Source organism: Gambusia affinis, linkage group LG12, assembly GCF_019740435.1.
Source record: "Gambusia affinis linkage group LG12, SWU_Gaff_1.0, whole genome shotgun sequence".
NCBI classification, from domain to species: domain Eukaryota; kingdom Metazoa; phylum Chordata; class Actinopteri; order Cyprinodontiformes; family Poeciliidae; genus Gambusia; species Gambusia affinis.
Window position 1 is genome coordinate 10,947,366 of NC_057879.1, and position 15,604 is coordinate 10,962,969.

Below are 15,604 nucleotides of genomic sequence, written 5' to 3' on the forward strand. Positions count from 1 at the left end.
TATTTACTTTTGTTATGTTACTTTTATTTGCACAAACAGAAATTGTAACATTATTGTTTGGAAATCTCCTTAAACTGAGAAAATAAACAATTAGATCGTGAAAGCATCGACTCGCAGACATGACATCTTGAGAACTTCCTAAATAAATTACAAATGCAAAACCAAAATTGAAATTTCTCACGCCACCAGAGATTACTCATTTGATGGCAAACACAATTTCCATAGAACTGAACAGAAAACCTTCATCTCACGCAATGGTGCAAAAACATAATTAATTCTATCATCTATCACTCCCTATTAAAATTTAGCCGTACCTCAGTAGACCCCCATTTCTGTAATTGCATTTAAAACCTTTGGTCAGACAGGTTGGTACCATGATCTCATAAAGTGTTACTATTAGTATGGGAGCTCCCAAGGCTGTGTGCTAAGCCCACTACTTTTTCTCTGTGTTGTGCTTTTGATAATAGAAGAATATATTAAATATGTAAAATGCATACAGCTGTGACTATAAAACAGACTATGAAGTGAAAGTGAAGCTGCTGGTCAGGTGGTTTAACAACAACATTGCACAGATCTTAATGGAGACTCAGAAGACAATTGACTTTAGGTCCAATCCATCCAGTTGTCATTACTCACTCACTTGTAGCCCTGCTTTGGAAATAATGACCTCTCTCGACATTTATGTCATTTTATGAAGAAACCTTTGAAGCTGAACTTAGCAGATCTTAAAAACATGTTACTAAATCAACAATGAGTTTGAACTGTAAGTAATTAAACAGTACCAAACAAAGCATAAAATATATAACTTGACTTTGCTCATGAACTGCATCAAGCTCCTGGATTGTTTGATCTTCTGCCATCTGGCAAGAAACATCGCTCCTTTAGAGCAAAGACACACAAAATGTGCAACACTTTCTTCCCACAGGCCATAAGACTGATAAACATGATTTAATCTCTCAGCTTCCCGCACACACACCCACACACACACTATTGTGTTTAAATATTTTTTTTAATCATTTTTACACCATTTTATAATGTCGTTATCTCCTTTTATTTTTTAGATCTTGCACAGTTTGCACATTTCTACATTTTTAAATATTATTTAACTCCACAGTTGTTTGGATGAATCAGATAATAATTAAATGTTTCTGGGAATTTCATTATTGACACAAAAACTTTAATCTTCTTCCTCTGCAAAATGTCTTACATAGATCTGAAATTGAAAATCAGCAATAACTTGTTGAACTGCACCATGTGCACACTTTTTGGGATACTTTCGCCAACAAATCTTCTGCAAAAATTCACTGTTTGGTGCAACAAGAGCACAAGGATTTCCAGAAAACACGCCTTCTCGCTCTGTCTGTCTTGAGATAAAAACTCCGCAAAAGTACAGATTTGTAAGTTTGAATCCTGAGATCCTCCTGTTGATTTTTTGAATATCCCAATATCAGTGAACAAAGCAGTGGTGAATTTGTGCTGTCCATTAATAAAGCCACTTTTACTGCACACTTCTGCACTGTCCTATAACAGGTTTTCTTCCCCTTAATAAGAGTGGCAGTTTTTTTTAATCCAATTGGAAAGCATGTTCTAAAACTACACCTGAAACCTCTGTTGTCAACATGTGACAAGGAACGCTATGAATTACAACATAATGAGTGAAGTGTGATGTAGTGAGGAAATGAGAAATGTTAAGTTTCTAAATGAACAGTCAGGAAAAATGGTTTTATTTTGAAGAACATGTGTAGTGTTGCAGTTCACTTCACAGTAAGCAAAGAAGATGCCAGAGGTAATTCTATTTTGTGAAATGACCCAAAATAATTAAATATATTTAATTTGATATATACCCATGTGATTGTTATTAATGTTATTCCATGAACAGATTTTTATGATCAGTTGATGCATTTTCTTTCATGAACATCTGACACTCATAATCTAACACATCCTTTCAAAAGAAAATGCATCCATTCAGTGCCTTTCCTGACTGCTGTGGTCAGCGCCAAGTGACTTGCTTTCACTTTTATTGCTTGAGATAAATATGGCGTTAATAACAGAATCTCAGAAGATGAGTTTGAGTCAAGTTTTGACTCTTTAAAGCACAAGTCAGAGTCAAGTTTGAAGTTTCTGTTTCTTAAGCGATACTGGAATCCAATCCTGTTCAGTGCTTCTCAATTCCAGTCCTCAGGCCCCTTTGCTCTGCATGTTTTAGATGTGTCCCTACTTCAGAACAGCTGATCCAAATGATTGCATTACCTGTTCTGCAGGCATCAAGTACTGCAGAAGCCTGTTAATCACTCATAGATTCAATTCAGGTGTGTGGCAGCAGGGAAACACTGAAAACATGCAGGACAGGGAGGCCTGAGGACCGGAATTGAGAAGCGCTGCGTAACTCAAGTTACCATTTAAAATGGCTCTACAAGGAAATGAGCACACTTTTGGATATTCGTAAAAAACAATTATAATAAAGAAGAAAACCGTTTATATTTTTCCTTGCACTTCACAGTTATACACTATTGTGTGTTAGTTAATCTGATAGAATCCAATTCCATCAATTAAAGTTTCTAGTTTAAAAAATGACACATTTAAATTTAAAAAAAACTAAAAGTTTAAGTTGAATGAACCCCCTGTGCAAAGCATAACCTCTCCATATTTAAAACACGTACCGGAGCACGTTGTAATACGAGCACTGACGACATTCCACACACTTCTCCTGTGATCCAATCAGCTAGGATGAACCATATCAGGAGCCTTTGGGACAGGAGGTTTTTAGACCTAAATTATTAAATCCTTGTTCTGTAGGTTGCCTTCACATTTTTTTGGCCATGTTTAAAATGTTTTGTGGAACACTGACTGGTCCAAGTTACTCCTACGAGATGGCTGCTCCTACCATGACAGATCCACCTCCGTGTTTAACACCTGGCAAAACAGTCTGTGGGCTGAATGCATTTTCGGCTTGCTCCGAGCAGAAACTGGCCTGAAGATTGAAGACAATGAAAATTCTCCACCTAAAGCTACGTTTTCTTTGTTTGTGCCCTTGCACTGTGAACTAGTTTGTCAATGCATCTTTTTGGATGGGTAGGAAAAAAAAAATATGGAAGCTATTTTAAATCATGTCACAAGAAAAAAAAATCCTACTTACAAATGGTGCTTTTATTAAACCATGTGAGACTGTAAATTACCCCCCAACTGGCCTCCGCCTTTCCAAACTTTACAGAAAGTCTTGTGAGTAACACAATGATTTCCCCAGCAATCTGTTGTGGCTCTAACATTAATACAGAAAAATATATTCCCTGGCTTAAAAATAACTTTTAACGCACTGCCTTCGAAATCAGCGGGGAGACCGTTCCAGTGTTTGCATCCAGACTACAGAAGGCAACTTTTGATACAGGTATTTGTCACAGTTTTTCTGCACAAAGAACAGCAGGGTCTGAAGATCCAAGGACTCATGTGGGTTACACTCTGGCAGAATATCAAAGTCAGCGGCATGTCGGTGAATGGAAGATTTATGGATGAACTGTGGGATTTCATGAAAACAACCAGGAATATCTGAAAACAACTATAGAAAATTTAACAGAGATTTTGTTACATTTTGTTTTTTGTTGCAAATCTCACAACCAAGCTGATCAAAGCAGTTTGCAAATTTGGGTTGACGTATTTATCATTTAAAGTTCTTAGCAAAATCATTTCAACTTGTGAATTGGGGGTTTTGTGTTATAGACCATTTCAAACTAGCACATAACTAGATCAGAAGGAGAATGGTGAATACTTTTACAAATGTTTTGCAAAGTGCAAACACATCTATTGGTGAGGAACATAGGTTCTTTTCTAAAAGGACTGTGTACCGTGTTGATGTGGAGATGGATGCACTAACTTTGGGAGAATCTTTACAAATAAAGTGTGAGGCTGCAGAAGACTTGAGACTGAGATGGAATTTCACCTTCCAGCACACCACCGATCTTAAACATGCAATCAAAAGCAGCAATGAAATGGTTTAGAATCAAAGCACCCTGTAAGACTCCAACTGTGAGTTAATATCATTGGGAACTGAGAAAAAGAAAATTGGCAGATGCTCTTAGTTCTTTCTGACTGGGGACGACAACCTTAAACGTACAGCCAGAGATGCAACTGAATGGTTTTGATCAAATCTTATTGATGCCATGGGCTGGCTAAAGTCCAAACTCAAAGCCAACTCAGAACTAGTGGCAAGATATAAAGTTTGATGTAAGTTTGATCTTGTTGGAAATGAAGACTGAGGAAATATTTAAGTCTTCAGATGTGCAAAGGCTAACAAAGGACTAGCTGCTGCAAGGGTAGCCAAAAAAAAAAAACAAGTTTTGGACTTTGAATGAAAAATATAAATGCATGCCACGCTTGATAACATTTGAAATGAGCACAGATGGTGGGTAAGTCACAACATATTGTTTCTTTACATATTCAGTTTGCAATAATATGGTATGTTGATTGGATCTCTAGTAGAAAATTTCACTCTTAAAAAATAAAAACCAAACCAAACAAAAAAAATCACCACACCCAATTCAGGGGGGCGATTTCTCTCCAAATTTACAGGACGTGAAAAAAAAAACGCAAGTCATTTTGCAGCAACTGAAGCCCCGCTCCCTTTGCGTGCATTCCTGCGCTAAGAGTTTTGTAGTTAATGTAATGGGAAGGCTTCACAATCTTCTCATTGGCTTAGAAGTCACAGACCTCGTCATATAAAGAGGGTGTCTGATCTGCCATCCCCCCCTTTCCCACTGGCGAGCGTTGAGGAACGCGCTTGAACTAGCTGGAAAAACCCTTTTTACGCACGGAGAGCTTGGAGAGGCAGCGACGAGCGCTTCATTTTTTAGATCAGCAAAGAGTTTACCAGCAACAGGTGGGTTTGTTTTCTAAAGTGCAGTTAAGGCACTTAATGTGGATTTGGGGGACAGGAAAAGTTATTTAGACAGGCGAAATCTCTTTTATTCCCAGCATTTAATTTCGTAAGACACATTCGCGATGCCTGAAGCAGTTTACTTGAAACTAAATCTTCGTTTCAAGCGAATAAAAAATGTGACTCGCTCTGCAGTGAATGTATTAGAATTCGTTTATTATTGTTGCTTGGTTTTCTCACGTTAAGCTAAAGTACAAAAAAATGACTTTTTCTTGCTTTAGTGTTTATTTTGTTAATCATTTTCAGATTAAGAGCTCTGTATTTCAGTTTTTAAAACAAAGATTCAGTAATGAAACACATGCAATATTGGTATTTTTTTCTGTCAAGTAGTGCAAGTATTTATATATTAATATACATGAAAAAATAACATTTTATATGTAACATTTTATATAGATTTTATAAACAAGCCAAAAATGTATTTGTAATATTTACAAAAATGCTTTTGTACATATTACATATATGTTTTTAATATTAGTAATTAATATTTCTACTTAGTTAATTTAACAGTTAATTTGTCATAATAGTAACAATAATGTTTTAAGGTGTGTATATATATATATATATACATAAAAATTATAATTTTTATTATTTCTTTGTAGTAACAAATTAAAATGATTCTGACATTTTTGTCTGTTTCGGTTTCATTTGTTGACTTCTCTGTCTCCATCACTAAGCGGTGAGCTGAAGCATCTGAGTGGGCATGTGGTTGCTGGAGAAGCTGCGCAGCTCTGTGGAGAGCAGTGGGACACATTCCCAGCCCCCGCAGACGACAGAGGCCATTCCCGTTGCTGTGTATGCCAATGTGCTCACCCCCGAAAGGATCCCTGATTTCTTCATCCCCCCCAAACTCATCTGCTGCCCCCCTGAGGAGTCCACTAGCCCAGAACCCAAGCCCCGCACCAATCTGAGACCCTCCTCCTCCGACAACGCTATCTGCAGCCAGAGCCCCCGAGCCCGGAGCAGCAAGAGCGTCTGCAGCCCTCGCCTGTTCTGCCGCAACCTGCAAAAGTCTGCCAACCGCCACATCATCCAGATAGAGAGTGCAGATGAGCCGGGCACTGGGACAGTGGACAAGCACACCGTGGACATCAATACCAATGCTGACCCTCAGTCACAGACTGCCATGTCCTTGCCGTACGTCCCAAAAGCTCAGACCTCCTATGGCTTCTCCACCTTGGTAGAATCTCCTCACACTAGACGCAAGGAAAGCCTGTTCCACAGTGATCCCAACAGCCCCCTTAACTCCCCAAGTTCCCAGAGGCGCTCCCAAGGGGGGACTCTGCTGGCCCCAGCTGACCCCAATCCTTATCGCTACTTCAGTGGAGGAGAGAGTGACACCTGCTCATCCGCTGAGTCTTCCCCATTTAACTCCCCGCTCCTCTCCAGGTCTGCTTCCCTACTTCGATCTATTACCCAGGAAACACAAGCCAAGGTGATCACTTCTGCTTGTTTTAGTCAGATGATATTATCTGAGCTAGAAGTTAATCCTTCGTATATTTACCTGCTGCTTTTTCATTTGCCTTCCCCCCCCAAAGGTATCTCGTGCGAGACGCTCCCTGGCACGCCACAGTTCTCTCTCCACTGACGAATGCAGCTCTGCCGACAACAGCCCCAACATGCAGCGGCGCCGCGCGCGCTGCCCCCCCTCTCCTGCCTTCCGAGGAGCCAAAGCCAGCAGCTCCAGGCCAGCAGCCTCAGATCTCCTGCAGCGTGAGCACACTATCAACCTCCACAAGGGGGGCACCCTGAGGTTGAGCACCCACTACGACCCCGAAGCCTCCCGGCTAAGGGTGCGTGTGCTCGCTGCAGAGGCCCTCTACAACAGGCAGACGGACCTGAAAAGCATTAACTGCTGTGTGGCTCTCTACCTGAACCCCGGCAAGCAGCAGAAACAACGGAGCACCATAATCAAGAACAGCAGGAACCCAGTGTTCAATGAAGACTTTTTTTTCGATGCACTGCCCCAGGCGCAAGTGAAGAATCTGGCCATGAAGATAAAGGTTGTGAACAAAGGAACCAGTCTGAAGAGAGATGTGCTTTTAGGTGAGAGGGAGGTGCTGCTCAGTGAGCTGCTCGCAAACCTCTAGGGAGACCTTGTCAAGGCTCCAGTGAAAGCGAGCGACCTTTTCATCCCACCCTTCCGGGTACTGGGCAAGAAGCAGCATACCAATGACCAGGGAGCTGCATCTTGCACACGGTGTTGTGTATATCGACAGAGTCCCTCTTGTCATGACTAGTTAAGCTTAAACAAAGACATGCAGACATACTTTAAGCCAAGGGTCTCAAACTCCAGTCCTTCACGGCCGCTGTCCTGCAACTTTTAGATGTGCCTCTGCTGCACCACACCTGAATAGATTAATTAGGTCATTAGCAAGGCTCTGGAGAACTGATCTACACAAGGAGAAGGTAATTAAGCCATTTCATTCCGGTGTTTTGTACCTGCGGCACATCTAAAAACTGAAGGACAGCGGCCCTCGAGGACTGGAGTTTGAGACCCCTGCTTTAAGTGCTTGCTGGTATGTTAGCATTGTGAATGGCAGAGCGGTGTTTGTGTATTTTTCTTGACGCGCTGACTTTCCAAAAGGTGTTGCCCCTTTCTGATGTAGCTCTTTTCGGTTCATATGTCTAACTTGAAGTTGTATTTTTGTAATAAATCTACTCTATTATTGCGTACAAAAGTTTTGCATGTCACTGTGCAAATGCTAAATGCCTTTGTGTACTTGAAAGACTGGATTTGAAAGACTCCTATTGTAAATATGACTGACACAATGTGAGAAGTTTCAGAACTTATCAATAAAGAGCACACTAAAAATACAGCAAGATGATTTTTTATTCCAATTTGCAACTTTATTTCTTCTCATTTTGTCATTTCTAAGGACTAATAAAGGACAGTATCAATGGTTCAAACCCTCTTTTGCGCCAACAAAAGCTTCCTGTTTTCACGATCAGAGGCTGCATCCTCTGAGACTTGCAAACTCTGGATGTCATTTTGTGGGGCGTTTAGTGGTTCTCCGCAAATAATATTGTCTCTTTGAGCGCTCAAACTCCCTGTTTAATTTTAAATCCACACATCCAATTCAGGCATTCCTCTGGTGAGTTCTAAACTGATGATAAGGCGGCAATCACACAGAACATTCTGCTTAGAAAATAATTAATCTACACAGACTGATGTCCCTAGCATTTTAGTTGATAAATGGAAATCTATTTGTTCCCCGTACACCACATATACCGGTACAGGCTGAATGTGGATGTTATGCGTCCTCTGCTGGTGAAAGAGCAAAATAACATGTTGAGAGCTTTGAAATATTAATAAGCTTTCAAGCCACTTTACTTGCCTTGTTTGAGGTTAATTAGACATCTTGATATTTTATGACCCACAAAGACATCACAACCCTGGGACAGAGTGTGGAAAGAAATCGCATTTTAAAAAAAGTAAAAATTGACTTTCAGAGCACTTTCAGGCTTATGCCCCTAGGGTGATGTTTCACCAACTCCATTAACTTCTGAAGTACAGAAATAAGTCTCAACAAGCACCCATTTGGGACATGTTCGTCTGTGACTCTGAAGGAGCTTAATTTCCAACAGACTGGAGAGCAAAAGGATAAAACGGGAGAAATCCAATCTTTTCGACTTTGTAGTTCAAAGTTTTGTGATGTAAAGTGCGAGAGAGAGCTTGTGCACTAGGGACGTAAAGACTTTACTGAGATACGCCCAAAATAATTAGAAACAGAATTGTTTATATTGAGCATTATGGCACCTGCAACTGGGAGATCAAAAAATATAAATAGATACTTAAACAATTAGGACAGCTTAGAGGAGCAGTTAGCACTGCTGCCTTGCAGCAAGAAAATCCTGGGTTTGAATCCTGACCTGAGGATAGAAACCAGTCTCTCGTGGACAAGCAGATATAGAAAATTGATGGACACCATGAATAAAATATATATATATATATATATATTTTTTTTTTACAAATTTCAATGTTTTTTGTTTGTGTTTTCTGTGATAGACACAAAGTACTGTGGATACATAATTTGTATATGTTCTTAACAAATTAAATACTGCAAAGTGTGGCTCTCATTTGAATTTCTACCTGAGTAAATACTATAGAGCAAGCTTTCATTGCTACCACAGCTGAATGTTTCTAAAACTATTCACCCTGCCTTCTTTGTAAAACAGCTCCAGCTCAGGCAGAAAAGATGTAAAATGTCAGTGAGCATCATATATCGAGACTTTGATTTTGACCATTTTATAGCTCTGACTCTGTATGGGTCCCTGATTTGCTGGATGGGGAAACTTTACCCCAGGCTCAAGTTTTTTGCTGCCTTGAAAAGCTTTTTTTCCTGTATCGTTTTGTCTTTTGCTTCATCCATCATTCTATTAACTGTGAATTTGTTCCTGGCATTTTATGGCATTTCACACAATTTCTGTGTTCCAATAGAAACTGTGTTTTCAGGATGTGGTGCAGTGTCAGTTTTCTGCCACACATTTTTATATTTTTATTTTCCACATTTTTACTCTTTGATATAGATATACCGGTATATATATATTGTTGAGCAGATAAAGTAGTACTAGTAAAACATTTTTTTTACCAGAAAGACAATTTGGGATGTATGGACATATTTTTCTGATCACAAAAAGCAGAAAGCTGTGGTATGAAAACTAAAGTTGCATAGTTTTATCTTATATTTTGGACAAGATCTGCCTATTTAATCAAAAATAAAAATTAACAAATTGTATACAAATGTAACAGTGATATTTTTCTGTAATATTTCAGCCTTAGTAAAAATGTGTTTCTTTTCTATAATTAAAATAATCAAGTTTTAAAGCATATTCTTTGTTATGTATCTCCAATGGTTGTGGTATTTTTACTAAAGGTTTACTTTATGCAAGCCCAAACCACATTCAGATAAAAGTTAAAAAGCAAACTGGACCCCATCAGACTCTTAAAGAGATTGCATTCAGCCTCCCGCAGTTTCAACAAAACAACTCCTTGAGAGCAATACAGGGAGCCAAGGTGTGCAATGGTGTTTTTATTCAAAAGAGCATGGACTGTAAATCAAGCAAGGTAGAATTATAGAAAACTTCAGAAATTGAACATTTTCCCAGAAGGACATACACTGACATCTCAACACCTTACAGTATTGCAATCATGCCCTAGTTGTGTAAATTACAGCTACAGCTAAATATTTAGATGTTTATAGCACTGACTGCAGCAGCTGTGATAAGCTGCTATACTCAAAACGGTCACTTAATGTTGGGAATGGGATCGTCAACTCATCATGGCTTCTGAGAAATTTGGTTTTGTCTCAATTGATCTTATTGGCACCAAAATGTTATTTTTCAGAGGATCTTGAACATAACACACTGCAGAGAAGTTAAAAAATACTTCTCAAATAAATGTGTTGACTTTAATAGCATAAAAGGGATCAGACTTTTGGAACAGTTATTCAGTTTCTAATTAAAGTCACCACAGAACTTTCTATTAAATCTTTTTTGAGAAGGCAGGAAAGATTTGTACTCAATTATTCCTAAGTTGATCCATTATATTGTGTTTTTAACACTGTTTTGCCAAGCTTTTTAAAAGTTGTTCATTTTCTTCAGAAAGTATTGAATCTCTACCATTTTTTGTTTGCCATTTACAGAACATTGCCAGCTTTATATTTTACCATTTTGGTCAAATTACGACAGTAACAGTAACCATCTGGGAGCTGTAACCAATACCGTATCCTCACATCTGAGGAGGACTCACTGTCCAGTAGATGCAGATTGTTTTATCATCACTGAAAGGTATGACTTAAATGGAACAGGGATACAGTAAAATATATTGGAAAACAGTTTTCATTATATTATATTAATTATATTATATTATATTATATTATATTATATTATATTATATTATATTATATTATATTATATTATATTATATTATATTTTTGGTGTAAAAAACAGCCAGTAATAATAATTCTAATTTTCTATTATTATTATTATTATTATTATTATTATTATTATTATTATTATTATTATTATTATTATTATTATTATTATTATTATTATTATTATTATTATTATTATTATTATTATTAATATTATTAATATTATTAATATTATTATTATTATATGCAATTTATGAGTACTCCGTCAGCTGACTGTCAGTCGGAGACAAAGCCTAATGTTGGTTCCAACAACCATAACAAAGAAAGCCATCAGCTGTTGGTAATTTAACTCGCATTGACTCATGGGAAATGTAGTTTTCTGCCTATAACGCTCCTTATTTCATGTACAAAAACTCTGTGTTAAGACTACATTACCCAGAATGCTAGGGTTCACTTGTAAACAGAGACCTGTCAAAGAGCACAAACGCCATCTTGACAGCAACCTCAAAATGGCAGAAAGATATGAGTCAGAAACAGGGTCCAAACTAAGATTCCGGCGCTCCACTACTTAAAACCAGGTACTTCAGATATTCTATAAGCAAGTGGGCATGGAGTTGGTGTGCGGTGCTACAGCACAGAGCCTGTAAAATGGATATAACCGTGGCGGTTTTTAACGCGGCCAGAGATGGTAAGCTGAAACTTATCCAGAAGTTGCTGAGCAACAAAACTCCGGAGGAGCTGGAGGCTTTAGCGGAGGAGAAAACCCAGGGCAGCACCGCGCTTCTCATAGCCTCTCGGTACGGACATTTAGAAGTCGTAGACTACCTGCTCGAACATTGTAAAGCTAATGTTGAACTCGGGGGCTCGGTCAACTTTGACGGCGAGACTATCGAGGGGGCTCCACCGCTGTGGGCGGCTTCGGCGGCGGGTCACCTCCCCGTGGTGAAGACGCTGCTGAAACACGGCGCCTCGGTAAACAACGCCACGCTAACCAACTCCACCCCGCTCCGAGCCGCTTGCTTCGACGGCCACCTGGAGATCGTTCGCTACCTGGTGGAGAACAGAGCGGACATGGAGGTCGCCAACCGCCACGGCCACACCTGCCTCATGATTTCCTGCTACAAGGGCCACAAAGAGATAGCCAAGTTTCTCCTGGACCGTGGGGCTGACGTGAACCGAAAGAGTGTGAAAGGGAACACGGCCCTCCATGACTGCGCTGAGTCTGGGAGTCTGGATATCATGAAGATGCTGCTAAAGTGCAACGCCCGCATGGAGAGGGATGGGTATGGGATGACCCCCCTCCTGGCTGCCAGTGTAACGGGTCACACTAACATTGTGGAGTATTTGGCCCACCAGCCTCGCACTTCCAGAGAGGAGCAGATTGATGCACTGGAGCTACTGGGAGCAACGTTTGTGGACAAAAAACGTGACTTGTTGGGAGCGATGAGGTACTGGAGAAGAGCCATGGAGCTGAGGGAGGCGGGGGACAAAGCTGGATCGCTGTCCAAGCCTCCGCCTGGTCCTCCCATCCCTGCCTACGGATGTGCCCAGGAGGTGAGCACCGCAGAGGAGCTTGAAGCTTTAATCACTGATCCTGATGAAATGAGGATGCAGGCCTTGCTGGTTCGTGAGCGCATCCTTGGGCCATCCCATCCGGACACATCTTATTACATTCGGTACAGGGGAGCTGTGTATGCTGACTCAGGCAACTTTGAGCGCTGTATCAGTCTGTGGAAATATGCCTTAGACATGCAGCAGAGCAACTTGGACCCCCTCAGTCCCATGACAGCCTCCAGTTTCCTCTCCTTTGCAGAGCTCTTTTCTTTTGTTCTTCAGGACAGGGCCAAAGGCACCCTGTCAACTCGCATCACCTTCCAGGATCTAATGACTGTGCTGGGGAAAAGCGTGAGGGAAGTCGAAAGAGCTGTAGCACAGAGAGACAACCCCCCAGAAGCCCCTCAGTTCAACAAGGCACTTTCCATCATCCTCCACCTCATCTTTTTATTGGAAAAGCTCGAGTGCAACCCCGAGCAGGAACACCAAAAGAAGCACACAGTCTACCGTCTGCTCAAGCTCAACCCTCGAGGTCGGAACGGATTCACGCCGCTCCACATGGCCGTGGACAAAGAGACCACATCTGTGGGCCGCTACCCAGTGGGCCGCTTCCCCTCCCAGGCGGTGGCAGCGCTGCTCCTAGAGTGCGGCGCAGATGTCGATTCGCGGGACTTTGAGAACAACACCCCGCTGCACGTTGCCGCCAACAACGGTTGCCCAGAGATAATGGCACTGCTGGTGAAGGCGGGGGCCCACTTCGACGCCACGAACGCTCAGAGGAAAACGGCTTACGAGCTGTTGGATGATCACAGCGGCGGCCACACGGCACTGTACCCGCTGAACTACATCACCCTTCAGTGCCTGGCAGCTCGTGCGATTGAAAAGCACAGGCTGCCTTACAGGGGCCTGATCTCTGAGGAGATGGAGGCTTTCATTGAGCTCCACTGACTTCCAAGAATAGACTCTCCTTTAACAAACATTCTGTGTTCATCATTTTCTTCACTTCTGGCTCTAATAGCAACGTGTCAGACCAAACCATAGCAATAAACCCACATCCTCTGGGAGTAGTCTCTGCTTCCAATCTGGAATAAATTTTATGATGAAGTCACAAAGACTGTTTTAAACTTCTTGGTTTCTGGTATAAGAATGGAAAAAATATTATGACTTTAAACTAAAGACCTCGACTTCTAGTTCCTCTGACTTCACTTGACTTTTGACTTTAAATGATTAGCAATTTTAAATCAGATAATTTGAAATTATCTGATTTAAAACTAACACTTTTAGTTAGCTTAACAACTGCAAAATTATTTTACATGCTTGTCAAAAGGTGTTCTAATTTTAGGTTTGAAATCAAACTGATCGAAATTTTGTTAATACTACCATCCTGATTTGCCAGTCCAAAGCGATGTATTAACTCATTTTGTTTAACAGGTCAAATCTTCGTGTTGGGAAAAAGTCCACACTTTGTTAAATAAAAGTAAACTGAAAAATAGAAAATATTTAGATTTTTCTAAGCGAAAGTCATTTTTTAATCTAGAAATCAATATCTACCTATATTGGTTTTTAATTCATCCAGCATTGTAGGTGAGGAACTTTAGAAAGATGTTGTTGTTTTTTTCTAGAAGCATTCATTGTCTTCTGTGTTAACATTGTTTAACTTATTTGGTCAAGACATAGGTGCATACAGTGTCACGTTGGCAATAGTTTTACAGGAAATAAATTTTCTTTGAACAGTTTTGCTTCAAATTGAGATGGGTAAGAAACAGTGAAAAAGGCCAGACATTATTTATGTAGTGTCTAAAATGCAAAGGTACCGGAAGTTTTGTTACTATGTAATCATTAACATTTAATTCTGGCAAATAAATGCATTTTGGAATTACTAATATTTTTGCAAACTAGTAATATTTGATTATGACTCTAAGTTGACAATTTGAGACTTGACTTAGAATTCCTTTGTCTTGACTTTGAGCTGAACTTTTGACTTCTTTCTTTTCTTGCGACTGGAATGAGAAGTCTTGAGACTTGGTTGTGACCAGCAAATTGATGACTTACTCCCACCTCTGTTTTAGAGTTTCTCCAACTAAAAAGAAGCATCACACCATGATCAGGCTTTTGTAAAATAAAAGCTTCTGATTTCTGACATCCGATCAAGATATTCAGAGAACATGCATGGAAATGAAGTGTGGTTATGGTAGTTCAACTCTTATTTTGATCATTTATATATCAACTCAAACTAGCAGGTTTTTCACTTAATGTCTGTTTAATATGGGCAATGTATTTAGATTACTGTGCCAAACGTTCTGTTACTGACTTATCTAATTTTAAAAGAAAAAGTGTAACTTTAAGCAAGGACACTAATTCAACAATATTAGACGACCAGTAACTTCAGTGTCTTAATATTTAAGACTGCAATACTCTTTGTCTGCCTCTAGAACAATTACTTGAAAGACTTGAGATAATTGGCATTGATTGGATTGCGTAAAACGGGCAGCAACAAACTTAACTCTATTAGTGTTTCTAGCCTATGCAGTTTTTAAAATTTTTTTTATTTCAATTAGAGGTATTCTTTTTTCCAAGCTAAAAGTATCTCTGCAGAATTGTTCTAAATTGCACATGCTTATCCTACAGACGGAGATAATTAACTCTGGTTGCTTCACGCACAGTAAATTGCTGTCTTCTGAGTGTATTAACTAAGAATGCATTCTTAGTTTTCGCATCCTCTCTCAGCAAATTGTTTAATATTACAAAGCTTGGAAGTATGTCTACATCCATCTTCTTTCTGTAATTACACCAGCAGCTAATGTGTTCAGTTGAATGTCAATAAGACCGCTTCAGACTGTTAGTGGGGATTACAGCCGACATTTGTGTGTCCACGAAAGAGCCCCTCTTTTGCCCTTTAACCTCAAATGCAGCTCAGAAATGAAACGGATGGCTCCTACAGCCATTATTTCGTCTTAGTCTTACAAACACAAGACTTCCTTTCTTTTGTTCTTGTATTTATTGCTGATGTGTGAAACTGAAAGCACACCAAGCGGCTCTGTGAACTCTGGAATCCGTACGGTCAGGCTCCAAGCTGACGCCGCCTTTCTTACTGAACTCATTCATTTTACCTGATGACGGCTTGAGAGCAAAAGTGTCTTGGAGATGTCTGAATAAAATTCAGAATTAAAAGATAATGTGTGTCCGTGTTATCAGCTTACTTAAGAAAAACAAAGTCATTACTTTTCTGATTTTACTGTCATATTTGCAT

The 15,604-nt window shown here is 39.8% G+C and overlaps 2 protein-coding genes across 2 annotated transcripts; both read left to right on the forward strand.

Annotated features, from left to right (window-relative positions):
- The first annotated feature begins 4,735 nt into the window (after positions 1–4,735).
- Positions 4,736–7,749, forward strand: LOC122841144 (C2 calcium-dependent domain-containing protein 4C-like). Its single transcript, XM_044134212.1, has 3 exons — positions 4,736–4,870; positions 5,602–6,359; positions 6,463–7,749. The coding sequence occupies exons 2-3, from the start codon at positions 5,628–5,630 to the stop codon at positions 7,012–7,014; spliced, it is 1,284 nt and encodes a 427-aa protein (XP_043990147.1). The 5' UTR covers positions 4,736–4,870; positions 5,602–5,627; the 3' UTR covers positions 7,015–7,749.
- A 3,503-nt stretch (positions 7,750–11,252) lies between these two features.
- On the forward strand, positions 11,253–14,887 carry fem1a (fem-1 homolog a). The gene has a single exon (XM_044134228.1). It carries the CDS (start codon positions 11,449–11,451, stop codon positions 13,300–13,302), a length of 1,854 nt encoding a protein of 617 aa, XP_043990163.1. The 5' UTR covers positions 11,253–11,448; the 3' UTR covers positions 13,303–14,887.
- Positions 14,888–15,604: the final 717 nt, after the last annotated feature.

Excerpts from the sequence above, each read along its gene's own strand:
- LOC122841144 (XM_044134212.1), top strand. The coding sequence starts at position 5,628 with ATGTGGTTGCTGGAGAAGCTGCGCAGCTCTGTGGAGAGCAGTGGGACA. Across the intron at positions 6,360-6,462 it reads CCCAGGAAACACAAGCCAAG|GTATCTCGTGCGAGACGCTC; the intron begins GTGATCACTTCT and ends CCCCCCCCAAAG.
- fem1a (XM_044134228.1), top strand. The coding sequence starts at position 11,449 with ATGGATATAACCGTGGCGGTTTTTAACGCGGCCAGAGATGGTAAGCTG.